The 22,726-nt window shown below is 34.5% G+C and overlaps 1 protein-coding gene across 3 annotated transcripts in view; it reads left to right on the top strand.

Annotated features, from left to right (window-relative positions):
• Positions 1–22,726, top strand: part of MRPS35 (mitochondrial ribosomal protein S35) — a 43,574-nt gene that overhangs the window by 4,458 nt on the left and 16,390 nt on the right. For 2 of the 3 annotated variants that reach the window (XM_067696023.1, XM_067696025.1), the window contains exons 3-6: positions 637–804; positions 2,855–2,915; positions 10,947–11,086; positions 21,066–21,175. In XM_067696023.1, coding sequence (XP_067552124.1) covers positions 637–804; positions 2,855–2,915; positions 10,947–11,086; positions 21,066–21,175 — 479 coding nt within the window. The remainder of the gene's footprint in view (positions 1–636; positions 805–2,854; positions 2,916–10,946; positions 11,087–21,065; positions 21,176–22,726) is intronic. The other variant, XM_067696024.1, reaches the window with a different exon arrangement.

The following is a 22,726-nucleotide window of genomic DNA, read 5'->3' on the forward strand; positions in this document are numbered from 1 at the left end:
TATTACTTAGATGGGTGTTGCCTAGTTTTGCCTCTTCAAACCTTCGTTTTGGGTTTAAAGGGAATGCTGGGCATCTCTGTCTATCAAATACAGTTTAAAAAATAAATATGTTAATGTGATTGACTAAAATATCATGTAGTTATTCTCTGGGCCTAGGAAACATATTATTTCTCATTATGTATCTATTCATTTAGTTTAATCCTAATTTATTTATTTCTGAATTCTTATTCTTTATGTTCCTTTTTCTTATTTCCTTTATTTCCAAGTTTGTATCACTGTCACCTCATGTACTGACTTTCATCAAAGTTTTAAAACTTATTCAAAATATATCATTACTTACCCCTTCATAAACAATATGTAGAAAGTTTGCTGAAAGTCTAAGTAAATAAATAAGAGAAATTTTTTTGCGAAGGAAATGTGCTGTTAAAGGGGATCCTTGCTACTGGTTTTAAGGAAACTGTGCCAGAGATATTTAGGTACGTTTAGTGTTTTTTCATTTCAGCGACATTAGCTGTGGGAGGTCAGATTTTATGTAGGTTGTAAGTCCTCTTATGTTTCTCTTAATTGCAGCTTTTTTGCTTTAAAATTAAAGAATATGTTTATATTTAAAATATTAAACTATTTTACATTCCTCAGGCACTACCTCCTAGGACAGAGAAAATGGCTGTTGACCAGGACTGGCCTAGTGTTTACCCTGTTGCAGCGCCATTTAAACCCTCAGCAGTACCTCTTCCTGTTCGAATGGGTTATCCAGTAAAAAGAGGGGTGCCTATGGCTAAGGAGGGAAATCTGGAACTTTTAAAGGTAAGATAAGTTTCTGGTTCATTGACTAAAACTTATATCTAAATAAATGCTGATCTCCCTCTGACGCCTACCCTCTCCCCAAACACTTCAAGGTTCAGTGCATAGCAGCTTACTGTATTTTAATTCAATCTTTTTCCAGATAATAATGGATATTATGTTTTGGTTATCCTCGGCAAAGAAGCCTCAAAGAACCCTAGGCATTTAAGAATGTAATTGATTGGTCCTATGGCTTCCTTTTGGCTTTTTCGTTTCTATTGTATCTTTTCTATATTGTGTCTTTTAAGCAGAACTAAGAAAAGTGAAATAACCTAATTTGAGTTTGAGAACTGGGAGAAGTTTTTACTTTTGAAAAAGAGATCTAAAACTTCTACAGAAAATTATTTAGTAGTATTGTTATAGTCCTTAAACGTCTTTATTTCTTCAAGAAAAATAGGTCATGTTAAATGCTTCAGTTGATAGCATCTGTAATGAGTTGATAGCATCTATAATGATTTCTGAAAAACAGACTTCTTAAAGAAAATACAAATATGCGTAGCCTGGGAATGCATATCTTAGATGGTTTCCTTTTACATACAATGAAATTATCATCAAGGAATTGTATTTTCTGCTAAATAAGAGTCTTCGTGAAAAACAAAAATTTGCTAAAAGTTGCTGGTAAAAAATGAGATCGTAATATGAAGAGGGGTTTGTTTGCTGCTGGAGATAGGCAGATGAAATTTGGAAATGGGAACATTTCAAGAGACAAGAAAACAAACGCCTATAAAACTAATCTTTTCTTCAAATGAAGAGAAGAATTGAACTTAGTTTAAAGAAAAGGTCTGTGGAAAATATCACTTGGTGAAAGAGAATAACAATATATTTGTAATGATGGTTGTGAATGGAATTTTAATAAACATAAAAATCCAAACATTTAATGCATGCCATCCCTTTTAAGAATCACCTTAATGCTTAGTCCGATGATACGATCTGTTCCTAGTAAGTGCCATTGAATAAGCTTGTAAACTGAGGTAACATGTACGGTGTTCATAGAACAGTGCCAGTGTAAATGCTGTGTAAGCATTATTATTTTCCTTTTACGATTTTGAATCATGTTTCAAAAATAAAAGTGTAGAATAAATAAACAAGTAAAATAAAAGTGTAGAAAATGAAGTCACCGACCTCATAATCCCAATATTTGTTGCCTGTTTTCTCTTGATTAAAATAATCATTTTCTGATTAGCACTTAAGATTCCAGACATAATGTTTAGAGTAACTTTCTGTTTGTTCAAAGTTTCTTTCCAAGTGAGTTTCTTTAAACTAAATTTTCTCTTTAGATGCTTAACATTATTTAAGAAATATACTAGGAAATGTTAATTATTTGAAGGAATCAAATCTCTGACCTTACCTAAATTTCCATTGGCCCTATAAATGTTTAGAGAACCTCTCAGTGTATCATAAAGATATTCCCAACTTCATTAAACTGTTCATTTAAGATCTGTTCGCTTCATTTATTCATCCATTCAATTCATAAAATGTCTGTTAAGTATAAAGTAGAAAATGTATCTCAGTGATATGTATTCCAGGGGAATTAGGATTATTAAACAATGGTCTGTGTCCTAAAGTGCTTTCAGTTTTATAAGGGAAGTATATACTCCTGTAGATTTGTGGCAAGAATAATACTATAAAAATAACGTTTCTTCTCCACCATCATTCTCATAAGATACTTGGTACTGAATCTTTATTTTAGGAAATTCATTTCTTGAATTTACAACACCTGTGACATGGAATCAGTATTGTTTAAAAGAAAACCAGATTTTATTTATTACAAGGTTTGTGGGCCTTATGATTTAGTTTTATGAGAAAATTGTCTGTTTCATGTTTTTAAGACACTTAGGCAGGAATTCCCTGGCTGTCCAGTGGTTAGGACTCAGCACTTTCACTCCTGGAGCCCAGGTTCAATCCCTGGTTGGGGAACTAAGATTCTGCAAGCAAGCCGTGTGGCATAGCCCCCCAAACACACACACACACAAAGAAACTTAGCTAATTTATCCTTTAAAATTCTCTATTTTAGATTCCCAATTTTCTGCATTTGACTCCTGTAGCAATTAAAAAGCACTGTGAAGCTCTTAAAGGTAGGTGGTTGTTTTGTAATATGAACTTAATATTTTATTAGTTTCATAGGAATCTCATTTCTAATGATAAAGGGGTCAGTTTATCAAGAGGATATAATATTGTGAATATTTGTGTGCCCAAAGTAGGAGCACTTAATATACAGAAAATATTTACAGAATTGAAGGAAGAAATTAGAGAGCAATACAGTAATAGTAGGGAGCTTCAGTACTCCACTTTCAACAATGGGTAGATCATCCAGACAGAAAGTCAGTAAGGAAACATTGGATTTAAACTTACATGTTAGATCACGTGAATTTAACAGACATTTACAGAACATTCCATCCAACAGCAGTAGTATACACATTCTTCTCAAGTACACATGAAACATTTTTCAGGATAGATTATATGTTAGGCCACAAAATAAGTCTTAATAAACTTAAGAAGATTGAAATCATATCAAGCATTTTTTCCAACCACAATGATATGAAACTAGAAATCTATTACAAGAAGAAAACTAGAAGATTAACAGATACGTGGAGATCAAATAGCATGCCCCTAAACGCATATTGTTTTAAAGAAGCAATCAAAGAGAAATCAAAAAAATATCTTGAGATACGGAATATCCCCAAAGCAGTTCCAAGAGGGAAGTTTATAGCAATAAATGCCTACATTAAGAATAAAGAAAAATGTTAAATAAACCACCTAACTTTAGATCCCAAGGAACTAGAAAAAGAAGAACAAACTTAGCCCAAAGTTAGTAGAAGGAAGGAAATAATGGTTGGAGTGGAAATAAATTGAGACTAAAAGGGCAATAGAAAAGATCAGTGAAACTGAGAGCTTGTTTTTTGAAAAGGTAAACAACGTAGACAAACCTTTAACTAGACTCACCAAGAAAAAGAGAGGCCTCAAAATTATAAATGAAATGGGAGACATTACAACTGGTATCACAGAAATATTGGTACAAAGGATCTAAGAGACTACTGTGAACATTTTTATGCCAACAAATTGGGCAACCTAGAAGAAATGGATACATTCCTAGAAACATATAATATACCAAGACTGAATCATGAAGAAATAGAAAATCTGAACAGACCAGTTACTAGTAAGGAGATTGAATCACTGATCAAAAACCTCCCACCAGGAAAAGTCCAGGACCAGATGGCTTCACTGGTGAATTCTTTTTTTTTTTTTTAATTGAAACATAGTTGATTTACAGTGCTTTGTTAGTTTCAGGTATATAGCAAAGTTATTCAGTTATACATATATTATATATTAAGAATATATACATATTCTTTTTCTGATTCTTTTCCCTTATAGGTTATTACAAAATATTGAGTATAGGACCCTGTGCTATACAATAGGTCCTTATTGGTTATCTATTTTATATATATTCGTGCATATATATTAATCCCAAACTCCTAATTCACTGGTGAATTCTACTAAACATATAAAGAATTACCAGTCGTTCTCAAACTCTTTTAAACAGTAGAAGAGGAGGGAACACCCACACTCATTTTATAAATCTAGTATTACTCTGATACCAAAGCCAGATAAGGACAAATTACAGGCCAATATCCCTGATGAGCATAGATCAAAAATCCTCAACAAAATACTAGCAAACCAAATTCAATAGTACATTAAAAGGATCATACACCATGATCAAGAAGGATTTATTCCAGGGATGCAAGGTAATTCTACACCTGCAAGTAAATCAGCATGATACATCACATTAACAAAATGAAGGATGAAAATCATATGATCATCTCAGTAGATGCAGAAAAAGCATTTGATAGAATTTAGCATCCTTTCATGAGAAAACACTCAACACAGTGGATATAGAGGGAACAAACTTCAACATAATAAAGGCCACATATAACAAGTCCACAACTAATATCATATTACAACCATGAAAAGCTAAAGGCTTTTCCTCTAAGATCAGGACAAGACAGGGATGCCCACTGTCACCACTTTTATTCAACATAGTACTGGAAGTTCTAGCCAGAGCAGTTAGGCAAGAAAAAGAAATAAAAGGCATTCACGTTGGAAAGGAAGAAGTAAAATTGTCTTTACTTGCTGAGGACATTATCTTATACATAGAAAATCTGAAACGTCCAGAAAAACTATTAAAATTAATAAACGAATTCAGTAAAGTTGGAGGATACAAAGTCGGTATCAAAAATCAGTTGCATTTTCTGCGGTGAACATGGGAGTTCAGAAAGAGTTTTTTTTAATTTGTAATTTAATTTAATTTTTAAAATTTAAATGTAATTTAATTTTAACTTTTAATGTAATTTTTAAATTTGTAAATTTAATTTCTCTTTTTCTTAAAAGAGAAATTAAGAAAATACTTTTATTTACAATAGCATCAAAAAGAATAAAATACTGGGTCAGGGGAGGGGGAATTGAATGAAGGCAGTCAAAAGGTACAGACTTCCAGTTATAACTAATATACTAGGGATATAAGGTACAACATAATAAATATAATTAACACTGCTATATGTTCTGTATGAAAGTTGTTAAGAGAATAAATACTAAGAGTACTTATAACAAGGAAAACAAAATTTTTTTCTATTTATTTAATTTTGTATTTGAATGAGATGATGGATATTCACTGACTTTCTTGTGATGATCATTTCATGATGTATGCAAGTCAGATCGTTATGCTGTAGACCTTAAACTTATACAGTGCTGCATGCTGATTATATCTCAGTAAAACTGGAAGAAATAAAGGAAAAACAAAATACATGAACGCAAAATAAAATAAGAGAATACTTTTAACCAAGGGGTGAAAGATCTATACACTGAAAACTGTAAAATATTGATGAAAGGAATTGAAGAAGACACAAGTAAGTATAAGATATGGATTGGAAGAATTAATATTGTTAAAATGTCCATAAAACCCAAAGCAATCTACAGATTCAGTGTAATCCCTGTCAAAATTCCAGTGGTGTTTTTCACAGAAATGGAACAAACTCCTTAAATTTGTACAGAACCACAAAAGACCTCAAATAGCCAAAACAATATTGAGAAGGAAGAACAAAGCTGGAGGCATCACACATCCTGATTTCAAACTATATTACAAAGCGATAGTAGTAATCAAAACAGTATGTTATTGTCATGAAAACAGAGGCATAGATCAATGGAACAGAACAGAGAGCTCCAAAATAAACTCATGTATATTTGGTTAATTAATTTATGACAAAAGAGCCAAAAATATTTAAGCAGGAAAGGATAGTTTCTTCAATAAATGTTGGGAAAACTGGACAGAAACATGTAGAAGAATGAAACTGGACCACATTTTTAACACTATACACAAAAATCAACTTGACATGAATTAAAAACTTGAACATAAGACCTGAAACTATAAAACTCCTAGAGGAAAACATTGGGTGTAAGCTTGACATTCGTCTCGGCAATGATTTTTTGGAATTTGACACCTAAAGCAAAGGCAACAAAAGCAAAAATAGGTAGCAAGTGGGACTACCTCAAACTAAAAACCTTCTGCACAGCAAAGGAAACCATCAGTGAAATGAAAAGGCAATCTGTGGAATGGCAGAAAATATTTGCAAATCATATATCTGATAAGGGTTAATATCCAAAATACATAAAGAACTCATATAACTCAATAGTAAAAAAAAAATCTGATTTTAAAATGGGCAGAAGAATCAAATAGACATTTTTCCAAAGAAGACATACAAATGGCCAGTGAGTACATGAAAAGATTCTCAACTTCACTAATCATCAGGGAAATCAAAATCAAAAAAAAAAAAAAATCAAAACCACAGTACCTGTTAAAATGACTCATCAGGAAGATGAGATAACAAGTGTTGATGGGGATGTGGAGAAAAGAGAACCCTTGTGCACTGTTGGTAGGAATGCAAATTGGTGCAGCTGCTGTGGAGAACAGTGTGAAGGGTCCTCAAAAAATTAAAAATAGAGCTGCTGTATGATCCAACAATCCCACTTCTTGGTATGTATCCAAAGGAAATGAAGACAATATTGAAGAGATATCTCAACTCCCATGTTCACTGCAGCATTATTCACAACAGTCAAGATATGGAAACAGGGCTTCCCTGGTGGCACAGTGGCTGAAAGTCTGCCTGCCGATGCAGGGGACACGGGTTTGTGCCCCGGTCCGGGAAGATCCCACGTGCCGTAGAGTGGCTGGGCCCGTGAGCCATGGCCACTGAGCCTGCGCTTCCGGAGCCTGTGCTCTGCAACGGGAGAGGCCACAACAGTGAGAGGCCTGTGTAGGATATGGAAACAACCTAAGTGTTCATCGGTGGATGGATGAATGGATAAAGAAGATGTGGTGTATACACACACATGCACGCACGAACAGTGGAATATTATTCAGTCACGAGAAAGAAGGACATCCTGCCATTTGTGACAGTGTGGAGGGACCTTGAGGGCATTATGCTAAGTGGAATATGTCAGACAGCATGACAAATACTATATAATTATCACATATTTGAAATCTGAAAAATCTGAGGTCATAGAAACAGGGTAGGGTGGTGGTTACCAGGGACTGAGGAGTGGAGGAAAAAGATCTTCAAAGAGTACAAACTTGCAGTTATCTGCTGAATAAGTTCTGGGGATCAGAAACCATAATCCTTGCTCAGGTGGGTTAGGGACTTATTGTTGAATTATAGAAAGCATATACATAAAAAGGCTGAAGAAAATATTGCAGAGTGTTAACAACAGATGCAAATCAATGTGGTCCAAACTGAAGATAGTGTAGAAGGATGCTGAGTAGCTGAATAGTCAGTGGGGCCAGTAATGGGATACTTTGCAGAAAAGGGTTATCTTGAAGAAATTGTTCAAAATTTTAAAGGAATTAGAAGTGATATATACCTATGGTAAAATTAAATAGTATAAGAGCTGATGATGAAAAGTAATAGTCTCTTGCTTCTTCTTTCCCTCCCTGGCCCCTCATTCCAGACATGTTCTCTTTTAGTCATTATTTAGGTCTTATTATTTATGTGTGTGTGTGTGTGTGTGTGTGTATAATTTTATATATTCTTTAAACACATAAAGAATATATTATATATACTCTATACATAGTATATATAAATGTAAATTATATGTATAGTTTGATATATATAAAATAGAACTAATCACCTGAATACGATTATACCTCCATTTCTAGACTTGCTAAATTTCAACAATATCTGTTGATTGCTAGTTGTAAACAGAGATTTTACTCACCTGTACTACCATCCTTCTTCCCACATAAATGGAGGTAAAGGCAAAGAGCACTTTTTGTTCATGGTTCATAATATATACAATATTCCAATTCAATTTCTGTTCTAGTTGTATTGGACTATATATAGGTAAGCAAATTTGAGTTGTTTTAGGTTTGTAGATATTACTTATTGATTATGTAGTTTAACGCAAGAGTTAGTACCTTTGAAGTCTTAAATTTATGCTGGTTTAAAGGTGATGTATATACATGCTCAGTATACTTGTTAAGTCTTTTCAGGAAAGAAAATGAAACCTAGAAACTTCACAGGTAGCCTGATTATGCTAAAAGGAGAAATAAGTTAGTGAACATGATTATGATGAAATTTGAGCTTCTGGGAGGGCCTTCCATTGAAAATTGTAAGGAAGAAGAGAAAATAAAGAGGTTTTAAAAAGAGGGCTAAAAAGTAGGAATAATAACCTTACTCTTGAAATGAGGGAAGAAAAATCTCTTACTGTTTTCATTCATTTATGTGGTCTTTTGTTTTGGGACATTACGATGCATTTCTGTCCCTTTGTATGTTTCTATATTTGTTGATATTAGCCTGATATTAGACTGACACTGATCACCGATGCACATTTGTGCCCCATATGACACAAATCATATATCATTTTTTCATCCTTTGTAAAGCCAGTTAACAAATGCATTACCCTGTGATAAATTCAGTAGTTTCCCTTTTTAAACAATATTTTTAAATGTGCATTTATAATTTAGAAACTGGTCATTGTAATGAGGTAGTTCTAAAATACTTAATAATTTTCAAATGAAAGGCTTTCATACAGCATATTTAGAAGAGTAGCATTATATTTTACAGTATTTAAGTGAATGTTTTCATCTTTTCTTAATTTTGCCTTTACACTTTTGCCAGCTTCTAGATTTAGATTGTATCTTCCAAATAACTCAAAGGCTTTTCAAATATTTCTTCTGAGTTTTCTTTCAAGTAGGTCAGTTCAGATTTTGTATCTAACTTGCAAATGGAAAATTTGAAGCACAGGAGAGTTAGGTAATTTACCAAAACTTTAATAATCGTGGCAGAAGTTAAGTAAAAACCAAGGTCTTCTAAAGTCTAGTCTGTTGCTCTACCTATCAGATGAATAAAAGGCTAATAGGGGTCTATTATGTACTTTTCAGTTGGCTGTGTTTTCTTGAACATATAATCAGGTAATTTAATTTAAAAGCTGTAATTATCATCTGGTGATTGAAATGACTTACCTAAAGTTTAAAAAAAGTCAGTACAAATCCAGTAACTCATAAAATTCCCCAAACTAGTCTGTCTTATAAAGTGCCTGACAGTGTTGCATCTTATAGTACAGGAAACTGGAATTAGTTCATAATGGGAATGAAATTTAACCCCAGTAATTTTGCTCTGTTCATTTTATTTAAATGTCAAAATGTTCTTAATGGCAAAGATATTTCTTTCCGCTCAAAGTGTGTGAGTATTGATCTCTTAAACACAGTTTTTAGGGAATAGTGTGAGCTGTACTTAATTTGCTAACGTATATTTAGTTCCAGCTCTTGGAAAGTCTCTGTAATCCAGAGTGACATTTTGCTGACTGATATTAAAGCCTAAATGGGAGCTAAATATAGTGCTTATTATAAGAAAGTTGTTAGCTGAGGGAAAATGTTATTGGAGAAAGCACGGATCCATGGGGTCTAATGTGTTTGACCTAAGAAACCAATTACTTTTTCTTAGAATGAGGCTATTTAGGAAATGAGGTTTCTATTGAGGGGAACCTGATAATGCCAGAAGTTTTCATCCCAAGCTGAGAGCCCTGTACCACACTAACTTGATAGGAATAGGGCAAAATAAAATCAGCTGCCCACCTATGAAGTCCCTCAATACTAGTAGTACTGATAGCTGCGGGAGGCTGGGAGTTCTCTCTTTTCCTTTAAAGATTTTTTTTTTTTTCATTTGAGGCCTGAGTTTACACCTGTGTGCTGTGAGCAGTGTTCTCAGTGCTTGGAACTTCAGTTGTAGCCCAGGTCTCAGACCCAGACCCACTCCTCTCTAGGCTATCTGTCTTACCTGAAGGTGAGGACAAGTCTGTTCCTTTTTCCACTGAGCCCCAGTAGCTCAGAAGTCACATCGAAGAAACATGATTTACTGGAAGGATCATTTAAAGGTGATCGAGGCTTTTGTACCTGTTATAGTTAGAGGCCCTATTGAACTCAGTTTCTGAAAGAAGGTTGACCACATCTCAGTAGAGCTTTTTTTTTTGTTTTTGGCTGTGCTGCGAGGCTTGCTGGATCTTAGTTCCCTGACCAGGGATTGAACCCAGGCCACAGCAGGGAAAACGCCGAGTCCTAACCACTGGACCTCCAGGCAGTTCCCTCTTAGAGTTTTTTCAGAGGTTCTTTCACTTCCCTTCAGCTGATTTTTAGTAACCTTCATTTGGGTGTGAACTAATATTATCTATTGCCTTTTCAAAAACAGTAATTCTCAGGGCACTATGAACTGCTTGCTTTTAGTTGGCGAGGAAATAAACTGTCTCATAACAGATATGTGCAAAGCTATAATAAACTTCCATCAAGTCAATAGCTCCCTTTTAACTGCTCCCCACCAAACCTGAACTATCCAAATCATTCCCTTAATTCCCTAAATAGGATTCACTTAGGAAGAAAAGGAATGCATGCAGGATGATGATGTATATATAAGTGCAGAAGAGAATCTGTTGTTTTCATTTCATGTTTCATTTCATGTATCTTGAAAGGTGATCTCCCTCAATAATTTGATTTTGTCGGTTAGCATACATTATAAGGAGAATTTACTTACAAAACTATAAATGAGATAATTTTTTTTAATTCTCAGATTTTTGCACCGAGTGGCCAGCTGCATTAGACAGTGATGAGAAATGCAGGAAGCATTTTCCAATTGAAATTGACACAGCTGGTTATGTATCAGCGGGACCATCTATTCGAAACCCCAAAGCACGAGTAGTGACATTAAGGGTAAGAGTTAATTTTTTAAAAATAAGAATTATTGGAACATATTATTTTATAATAGTATTTTGTATGCGTGATTATAAAACTGACACATACTTATCATAGAAATTTGGAGAATATAAAAGTTTTTTTAAGTATAAAATAAAATTGGGGCTTCCCTGGTGGTGCAGTCATTGAGAATCTGCCTGCTAATTCAGGGGACACGGGTTCGAGCCCTGGTCTGGGAGGATCCCACATGCCGCGGGGCAACTAGGCCTGTGAGCCACAACTACTGAGCCTGCGCGTCTGGAGCCTGTGCTCCGCAACAAGAGAGGCCGTGATAGTGAGAGGCCCGCGCACCGCGATGAAGAGTGGCCCCCGCTTGCCACAACTAGAGAAAGCCCTCGCACAGAAACGAAGACCCAACACAGCCAAAAATAAATTAATTAATTAATAAACTCCTACCCCCAACATCTAATAAATAAATAAATAAATAAATAAATAAATAAAATTGCCTGTAATTCCACCACTCAAATAACCACCGTTGACTACAGGAGCTCATTTTAGTATATATACAGTCAGCCTTTGTGTATATTAATGGGATGATACTATATTTGATTAGTTGCTCAAATTTTGTTTAACAATGTGAATTTAAAATTTTCAATGTTATTAAACACTGTTTAATGTTAATAGTGTTATTAAACACTATTTAATGAATAGTGTGTAAATGAGGGTCTGTTAATGCGCCAGGACAATGTTTGAGGCTAGGGGTGCAACACTGATCAATTCAGACATAGTCCTTTTCTGAGACTGAAGTGGGAGAGACAAGTAATTCTATAGCGTAGATCTACCATAATTTATTTAAATTACCCATATCATGGGACATTTAGGCTTTCTGACAGTTTTCTTTATTAGAAAAATATAATATTCTTGAGATTAATATTTGTATATATTCCTGATTATGTTCCTAGGATAACTTACTAAAATGAGAAGTTAGGTCAAAGGATATAGATCTTTTGAAGATTTTTGATATATATTGTGAAAGGTTTTTGATTATATATTATAAAATTCCTGCAGGCAATGTAACAAATACACCACCAGCACATTGTGAAAAAGCATGTTTTCCTGTACTCTCACCAGCCTAGATATTACTATTACCTATCAGCTTGATAGGTAAACTATATCTTATGTTTAAAATATGTATGCCTTTGAATTCAAATGAAGGTGAGAATGTATTCCTTTGTAAAGTGCTTATTTTTTTTCTCCTTTGCCCATTTTGTTGGTATATTGATTTCTTATATACTTCTTTTTCCTTTTTAATAACAGCTTTATTGAGGTGTAATTCACATACTGTAGAATTCATCCTTTTAAAGTTTACAGCTCAGTAGTTTTTAGTATATCAGAGTTGTGCAACCATAACCACTGCCTGACTCCAGAAATTTTCATCACCATAAAAAGAGATCCCATACCCATTATCAGTCAATCCCCGTTCTACCCTGCTCTTCACTACCCCCAAGCTCCTGTCAACAACTAATCTACTTTGCCTATTGATATTTCCTATAAATGAATCATACAGTATGTATACTTTGGCTTAGTATAATACTTTCAGAGTTTCATCTGTTATAGCATGTATCAGTTCTCCATTTCTTTTATTGCCAGATAATGTTTGATTTTATGGGTATACCATGTTTTATTTATCCACTTATCAGTCAGTAGACATCTGAGTTGTTTCCACTTTTTGGTTGTTAGAAATAATGCTGCTGTGAACCTTTGTGTACGGGTTTTTGTGTGGACATAGTTTTTTAGTTCTGTTGGCTATATACCTAGAAGTAGAATTGTTGGGTCGTATGGTAACTCCATGTGTAACATTTTGAGGAACTACCAAGCTGTTTTACAAAGTGACTGCACTGTTTCATAAGCAGTGTTTGAGGGTTTCAATTTCTCCACATCCTCCCTAATGATTGTTGTTGGTCTTTATAGTTTCCACCATTCTAATGGGTGTGAAGTATCTCTTTATGGTTTTGGTTTACATTTCCCTGATGACTAATGATGAGCAATTTTTCATGTGCTTATTGACCATTTGTATATCTTCTTTGGGGAAATGGCTTTAAATTCTTTGCCCATCTTTTGAGTAATTTGACTTTTTGTTTTTCAGTTGTGTTTTTTATTTATTCTTCATACCAGTTGCTTATCAGATATATGACTTGCAAATATTTTCTCCCATTCCATGCATTGTTATCTCACTTTCTTGATGGTGTTCTTTTAAGCACAAAAATTTTAATTTTGGTGAAGTCCGATTTATGCATTTTTTTTCTTTGTTCCTTGTGCTTTTGGTGCCATATGTAAGAAAACATTGTCTAATTCGAGGTCATGAAGATTTATTCCTATGTTTTCTTCTGAGAGTTTTGTCTCTTACATTTAGGTGTGTGATTCATTTTCAGTTAATTTTTATATACGGTGTAAGGTAGGGAACCAACTTTATTTTGCATGTGGATATTCATCTGTCTCAGCACTACTTGTTGAAAAGACTATTTTCCCCCCGTTGAATTGTTTTGACACCCTTGTCAAAAATGGTATAGTTATTTTTTAATTTTTTACTTGGCTACTTTACCAAATTCTGTTTTTTAACCTTTCTTATCAAAAATTCCAAATGTATATAGAGAGTAGTATAATAAATACCCATACACATGGCACATGGTTGTATCAATAATAATTAATATTTTGATGAGTTTAAAATATTAAGTGCTTGATACACTTATACAGATACACACTCCTGTGTATTTATTTGTGTGTTTTTGGTTTAAGTGTTTACTTTAAAATTACTAATATCTGACTTTTCATACTAAAATATGTTAGTGTTATCTCTAAAAATTAATGAAAATTTCCTATATAATTCCAGTGTAATTAATACAGCTAATAACAATTTTCAGTAATTTTTTAATACCATCTAAAATGAGTACTCCACACTAAGATTTCCCCAGTTGTCTCACCAAAATGTTTAAATAGCTTTTTTGTTTAAACCAGGATCCAGTCAAGCACTGTTACATTTGCTTAAAATGTCACTTAGATCTTTTAAAATCTAGAACAGCAAAGGACCTCACCCCTCCTCTTCCTGCTCCCCCAAGCTGCAACCCCCATCATGACACAGACATGGTAAAGAGACAGAAATTTTATCCTTGCAGCGCTTCCTACCTTCTGAATTTGTCTCCATGCATCCTGGTGTCATTTACCTTATGTCTCTATCTCCTGTGTTTCCTATAAAGTGGAAGTTAGATTTAAGGGACTGATTAGATTACAGTAAACTATTTTGACAAGAATACTTGATAGATGTTGCTATGTATTTTATATTGCATTATATGAGAGGGCACGTAAAGTCTGGTTGCCTCATTCTTAGTATGCTGAGATTGATCACTTGGTTAAGAGGCTGACAACCCAGTCTTTCCATTGTGAGGTTATGGGTTATCATTTTTTGCTTTTCCCTTGAACAGGTAATGTGTAGATGGGTATATTCAGCAAATTTTGATCAAGTAAAGTCATATTTTTTTGATGTTCAAAGTATGTCCTAACTTTGGCCAGTAGGATCTCTTCTAAACTGATTCCTATGTCCTTTTATTACAAGCCCATTAGCATTGGAAAATTTCCTTGCCTTCTGGCACAAGGTGGACCAGGCTTACGATACAGAATATTCCTTATCCCAGACCTGGAATTAGCTGTTTCTCCAGGAGCTCTGATACCTTTTAGTGAACATTGATGTTTGGAGACCAAAATTGGGATGCTAGGACTTTTTGGTTGATTCTTTGGGTGATTTCTCAAGAAATAAATGATAATTAATGGTAGTTTTAGTTCTCCTTTTAAAATATCTATAGCTTGTTTTTTCTTTTTGTCTTTTGCATTAGACAGAGTTTCTAAAATGTTTATGTAGTCCCTTGTGCTGTTCTCTACTTTAATGGGTATGCCTCTAGTATTTAGCCTCTGAGATTGGATTTCAGTTTAGAGATAATAATCCCTACTGTGTTAACGATGTATACTGTTCCTAGTTTACTAGCATTTTTGAAATGATCTCCTTTGAATTTTTAAAGAAATGAATTATATTAATTAATTTTCAATTACTGAACCATTTCTGAGCCCTGATCAGTTTATGGTACATTATTCTTTTACTTTACCACTGACTGATTTGCTGTGATAATGTTTTATTTAGGATTATTTGTCCTAATCTCATGTTGCTTTGGAGAAATATCAAATCCCTCCTCTCACTTACCAGGAACATGCCACATGCCATTGCACATGTGCCCTAGTAACTAACTCCTAAGTTAGTATTGGAAACCTTTGTTAACAGAGTAGTGATGCACATCACATGTCTTTTTTCACACAGCAGTTATGTGCAGTTTTACCCGATGAACCTTTTTTTAAATTAAACTTTTACTTTTAAAATAGTTTTAGATTTACAGAGAAGCTTCAGGGATAGTACAGAGTTTGCCATATTCACACCAAATTTCTCCTGTTAACATCTTATGGTACTGTGGTACATTTGTTATAACTAATGAATGAATCAATATTGATAAATTATTAATTAAAGTTCATACTTTATTCAGATTTCCTTAGTTTTTACCTAATGTCGTTTTTTTGTTCAGAATCCCATTCAGGGTACCGCATTACATTTAGTCATTGTGTCTCTTTAGGCTCTTCTTGGCTGTGATTGTTTCTCAGAATTTCCTTGTTTTCGATGACTTTGACAGTTTTGAGAAGTACCAGTTACGTATTTTGCGGAATGTCCTTCAGTTTCGATTTGTTTGATGTTTTTCTCATGGTTAGATTGTTAGGTGTTTTGGGGAGGAAAACCTCAGAAGTTAAGTGCCGTTCTCATCACATCAGAGCAAGGGTATAGGCTCCTCACATGACTTACACTGATGATGCAGCTTAGATCACCTGGCTGAGATAGTGTTGGCCAGTTTTCTCCACTATAAAATTACTCTTTTTTTTCTTCCTTTCCATAGTGTACTCTTTAGAAAGAAGTCACTGTACACAGCCCACACTTATGGAAGTTATGCTCCACCGCCTTGAGGGAGAAATATAGATTATTTGGAATTCTTTTATGTGCAGTATTTGTCTATTCTCCTCCATTCATTTATTTACTCAGTCACTTGTATCAGTGTGGATTCATGGATTTTTACTTTATCCTTTGGATTATGGTCCAATAATACTTTTGTTGCTCAGATTTAATATTTTGTTGCTCAGATTGTTTCATCTTGGGTAGTTGGGCACTCTTTCAGCTGGCCCCTCTGCTCCTTTGTCATGCCCCGTCATTTGTTTTTTAAACACTTCCTTATTTTTTGGCTCCACAGAATGCTCCTAGCTCATTTTATATATTCCTTGTACCATTCCCAGAATCCGCCATTTCTCCAGGGAGCCCTGACTAATGTACTTCTGATTCACCTATCCTGGAGGATGACTGCCCACCTTTCTGAGGGGCCTTCCAGTACAAAAAGTTCATTTTCATACTCCATTCCATGTAATCTGTATTTTAAATTGGAACATTCCAAGTGTGCTGCAAAAATATGTTGAAAATCTCTGCAACCATCTTTGCATTATATGCTAACAAATAGACAAACTTTAAGCTTTAGAAATATTTTCAGTAATATAGCCATAATTGATTTGTAATTTTCTTTCTTTGGGTTTTGGTATCAGGGTTGTACCATCTTTATGAAATGAATTTATGAAGCTTTCCAGTGTTTTTTCAATTCCATAGGACAGTTTAAATATCATAGCAATATATTTATGTATTTAGAGACATTGAAAATATTTTAAAATCACAAAAGATAATACAGATTTACTGTATACATTTCATAAAATATAGATCAACAAAAGGAAAACAGAAAAAGAACTTAAAATTCTACTTTGCTGATATCATTCCACAGGTTAATAGAGTATCCCTATCATAAAATAATAATACCTGATACATTTTTAAGAACCTAATAAATGTTACTTCTTTTTAATAATAATGGTAGCAACAGCAAACAGTTGAGCTCTGTTTTATGACAAAAAACAATCTCTGAACTCAGAAAACCTAGATTTTTTTTTTTTTTGACTGTGCTGCGCAGCTTGCGGGATCTTAGTTCCTGACCAAGGATTGAACCCAGGCCCAAGGCAGTGAAAGCGCCGAGTCCTAACCACTGGACCACCAGGGAATTCCTAGGAATCCTAGATTCTAATTCATGTTTCTGGTCTTAATTTTTGTGGGCCTTTGTCTTCAGTACTATAATCTCACACTTTATTTAAAGTATGCCACCAGTTACCACTTATTATATCATGCTGCCATCCCTGCTTGTCTCCTTTTTGTCTCATGCCACCATGCCATACCTTCCTTGACCCCCTGTATCCCTTCTGCCTGACTCCTTTCGGCCCTTCTGGACTCTTCACTCTACCTGCTGACGGTTGAGGCTCAGGGGTGGTGTCCAGACTTGTGTCATGTGGTTCAAGGGTAAAAGTAGGTAAAACAGTAAGACTAAACCATGTGTAGTCCAGCATGAGTTAATGCAGTACTGTGAAGGTAATCAAATATTATAAAATAATATTCAGAGATGCTCAAAATTTTAAATTCAGAGAAGGAAAGTTGGTGTCATATTTTTTGATAGTCATAAAAGTAGTTCAGAATTAAAAATAACATATTTGTATAGGATTTTAAGAGGGGTGGAATAGGGAGCGTGGGAGGGAGATGCAAGAGGGAGGGGATATGGGGATATATGTATGTATATAGCTGATTCACTTTGTTATAAAGCAGAAACTAACATGCCATTGTAAAGCAATTATACTCCAATGAAGATGTTAAAAATAAAATAAAATTAAAAAAAAAGATGAGAAAATACAAAAAGAAAAAGTGCTTTCTTCTATTTAATCTCATTTATTCCTGACAAAAATTCTGTGAATCCTTTCTATTTTATAAATGAGGAAACAGACAGGAAGATCACATGATTTGTTTAAGGTCACTTATCTGATAGGTAGCAAATCTAGACATCAAACCCAATTCTTGTCTTATGTGTAATACCATAGTTCTTTAATTAACTGCATATTCTTGTAAATGAAGAAAATATTTTACACATTTAGACATTTTTCAATTTATGTAGTTCTTTTAAATGAGACATTTGAAGATACACCTATAACTATGATTTGAAATGTGAACGTTGTTTTGGGGATAATGTTAATAGTACAGTGTTGACTCTTTAAAATACAGTAACTTGAAAAAAGTAAAGTCTAAGGATTCTTTTTTTTTTTTTTTTTTTTTGTGGTACGCCGGCCTCTCACTGTTGTGGCCTCTCCTGTTGCGGAGCACAGGCTCCGGACGCGCAGGCTTAGTGGCCATGGCTCACGGGCTTAGCCGCTCCGCGGCATGTGGGATCTTCCCGGACCGGGGCACAAACCCGTGTCTCCCGCATCGGCAGGCGGACTCTCAACCACTGCGCCACCAGGGAAGCCCTAAGGATTCTTTTGAATTTTGGAAAAAGAATGACAGATAAATGTCACTCAACTTAAATGTAAGAATACTAGTCCAGGTTAAAGACTACAATTTTGCAGTGCCTTTGAGTGCTAGCAGGTGGCGTGAGTGCACTGCACAGCTGTTTCTGCAATATTTATGAGCTTCTGGCATAAAACTATATAATTTTTGACCATTAAAATATTAATGTGAACAATGAGTTTTAAAACAGTTGCCACAGTAATGATCAGCATTGCTGCCACATGTTTTTGACTGCTTCTTACATAAAAAACTAGAACACAAATTTTTTAAATGGTAAATTTTTAAATGTATTGTTAAACATCATGATTTTATTGAAAGAGTTTTAAAAGGGAAAATCACTACCTGTTCAGTATCTGAATGTAAAATCTGTTTCTTTCTCTGTACTGTATCTGTATGCATGCAGATATACATACATTTTCATAATTATGATCATAACGTAGGTACGTTTTATGATTTTCTTATAGGTAATTCTCCATATTGCTAACAATCAGAGTCATCATAAAACTGCTTATTTTATCCATCAAGCTAATAACCTGGTTGTTGACATAAATTCTTTTCAGGGAACTGTGGTAATTTCACATGCCTACCTGTGGGATTGATATTTAATATCAGTGTTCTTACTAATGTTCTTTGAGTGCATTTATATTTATTTTTTTATTTCCTATTTTTTCTATCCAAATAAAAAAATTCACTGTGCTTAAAAAAGAAACAACATATCCTCCCTTTTTTAAATTTGTGTATTCATTCAGCCAATATGTTGCATGCTTTTTAGGTGCTAGGTCGTTGCCAGGAACAAGACAGTTATTGTTCTTACTCTCAAGGGTTTGCAGTCTAGTGGGAAAATAAATAAGCTCTTATGCTATGGTTGTCTTGAGTGAAATGCAGGGTTATTGAAGCTAGAGGGCAGAAATAGGTGGGATTTCAAAATCTTATTTAACCTTTTCATACAGTTCTGATTTTGCTTATTCTTAATGCTCTCCATGGAAAACTAGTCTGTTGTTTACCTTATTTACCTGTATTGTAGTCTCTAACCTGTTTTCCTGGATCAGTCCTATTCATCTCTAGATAATACTTTTCAGCCCAAGCCATAATTCTCTGCAAATTAAAAAGTATGTTCGTTTATTCCAGCATTTTCCAAAGTATGTTTTAAGGAAGACTAATTTCATGAATTGTCCCTTGAAAAGTAGAATCTGAGGTTAAATAAATTTTGGAATTATTACATAACAATGCTGCATCTTGAAATTCAGCATGCTCTTTAACATGTTGCCTCCTCTAAGAAATCCTGCTGTGAAGAACCCAGTTTAACTCAACATTTCCTAAATGGACTCAATAGAAACAGCCTTTTTAAAGAAATCATTCTTTTTAGCAGCCTGTGGGACTAGTATTACCATTTTGAGAAATGTTGAGCTGAATTATTTCAAATGTTTTGACCCTTCATGGATGTTGTATTCTAGCTTCCACGAGACATCTGTAGCTTTTAAAATAATTGCCCCTGGGACTTTCCTGGTGGCACAGTGGTTAAGAATCTGCCTGCCAATGCAGGTGACATGGGTTTGATCCCTGGACGGGGAAGATCCCATATGCGCGGAGCAGCTAAGCCCATGCGCCACAACTACTAAGCCTGTGCTCTATAGCCCGTGAGCCACAACTACTGAGCCCGCATGCCACAACTTCTGAAGCGCGCGCACCGAGAGCCTGTGCTCCACAACAAGAGAAGCCACCACAATGCGAAGCCTGCGCACTGCAACGAAGAGTAGCTCCCGCTCGCTGCCACTAGATAAAGCCTGCACGCAGCAACGAAGACCCAGTGCAGCCAAGAATAAAAATAAATAAATAAAATAAAAGCCCCTAAACTGTTGCAGTGATATGGGTCTCATAATTGCATGGTAGAAATTCTTAAAGCCCCTATGTTTCATCCATTTATTTTATTTATTTATTTATTTTGCGGTACGCGGGCCTCTCGCTGTTGTGGCCTCTCCCGTTACGGAGCACAGGCTCCGGATGCGCAGGCTCAGCGGCCATGGCTCACGGGCCCAGCCGCTCTGCGGCATGTGGGATCTTCCTGGACCAGGGCACGAACCTGTGTCCCCTGCATCAGCAGGCGGACTCTCAACCACTGTGCCACCAGGGAAGCCCCATCCATTTATTTTTATAAACAGCTTTACTGACACTAATTGAGTTGAATTCTACTAGTTGGTAATACTCATAAGCACTGTCATTTCGTTTATTTAAGAGACATGTCATTGGTTCTTTTAGGAAAGGTACTAATGCCCAGAACTTTCAAAGAACTCCAAACACTTTGCTCCTGCTTCTTTTTTTCCATGAGTAAGATCAGGCTTCATGATACTTGTGAATTACTAATTCTGTAAAGGAAGGAGTTTGATAAAGTTTCTTTTGGTTTCTTTTTAATGTTAGTATAAGTAATCTTCCCACTGTTTTCTCATTATACAAAGTTTCTAAAGTAATTAAAAAAATTTTTTTTCTTGTATTTTTAAGGTTAAACTTTCCAGTTTGAATTTAGATGATCACGCAAAGAAGAAACTTATTAAACTTGTAGGAGATCGATACTGCAAGAGCACAGATGTGCTTACCATCAAGACAGATAGGTAAAGGAAGAAAAGTTCAGCAGATCTGTCACATGTGTTGCTTTATTGTCCTCCAGTCCCCTGGCAGTCCTTGTATTAACCTGTTAGGTCAGAGAAGTTGTCTCATTCATATTTTTAATATCCTCACGCTAGCCTCCTGTTGCTGTGATCTTTATGTGCATGGAGAGGCTTGCCTAGCTGAGTTAAATTGTTATTTTTAATATATTTGTGTATGTAAAACTCAGGGGAGATGTTAGACGGAAACGAAAGAATGACTTGCCAGTGAGTAATACTTAAACAGGTTTCTGCAAAGTCAAAGTATAGAAATCTTATATTTCAAAATCAAAATTATTAAATATGGAAATTAATTTATCAAGGCATTTTTGTAACTAAGCAGAATTTCAGTGCTAGCATAGAAGTTTGTAAAAGCAGTATTAAATTTATTGTATATAAATTTATAAATTAGGTCATTTGAGGTAAAGAAAGGCTATTGGTATGTTTTTGCTAAATGGTTATTTTATTTCTAGAATTATTCTTTGGTTGTTTCAAAATTATGTCAAAATATAAAGAAAAATAAGTGGGTAGATACCCTCTCTCCCTCCTTATCTTAATTTCAAAGCATTTGGAGGTGTCAATATCAATTAGGTTTTATGTTTTGCTTCTTAGTGGTATAAAGGAGTAGCATGACATACATACAGAGATGGCAACAGTGTGGAGGTGGGAAAAGCTTGGGAACCGTGATTTTAGATTATTACCATATAGGAGAAATAAATTTGAAATTTATGAATAATATCTTTTTGCTAGCTTTAGCTTTAGAGAATGTAAAATAATGCTGTGTTTTTAGTTTGTGCAATTTTTAAAAATACTTTTAAAATGTTATTGTTAGAAATTCTGTAAGTTTCTGATAATTTTTTTTTGCTAAGTTTATAAGTGTCAGTGTGTGTGTGTGTGTGTGTGTGTGTGTATGTTTTATGGTAACAACTTAATAGAATAGAGGACTGTTAAACCTAAGTACAGAATAAACAGTCCAGTTAAAGTCAATTTTCATATGACAATTTTATATTTAAAGAAATTAGAAGTAATTATTTCCTTTTCTATATTATTTTATTAGCCTAAAAGTTAATGCCAGCTCTTATTATGTAGAAATTTTATCTAATATTAGGTCATTAGTTCCATTTTAAATATGATAGCAAAAAATTACAGCATTGTGTAGTGTAGCTCATTTTTAAAAGAATCAGCTCTGGGGAAGTCAGGGTGAACGTTTAGATTAGCATCAGTCTCTCTGTTTTCTTTAAATGAACTCAGCAGGTATGTTTACACCATCGCAGACACTTAGCCCTGAGATCGTGAAGGACACTTGGATTGGACACATTCATATTAAAAATAGTGTAAAGCTATTATCAGATATAAATAACTTTGTTAGTGATGAAAGCAAAGATATCCTCTAAATAAAAGTAAAAATAACATCAGTGTTCAATATCCTCAAGTCATAAACTACATAGATCATTTTTATTCCAATAACGGAATTTTCCTAAGTCAGATAGGGAATTCCTGAATATGCGTTATCCTTTG

This window comes from Pseudorca crassidens, chromosome 11, assembly GCF_039906515.1.
Source record: "Pseudorca crassidens isolate mPseCra1 chromosome 11, mPseCra1.hap1, whole genome shotgun sequence".
Classification (NCBI taxonomy): Eukaryota; Metazoa; Chordata; class Mammalia; order Artiodactyla; family Delphinidae; genus Pseudorca; species Pseudorca crassidens.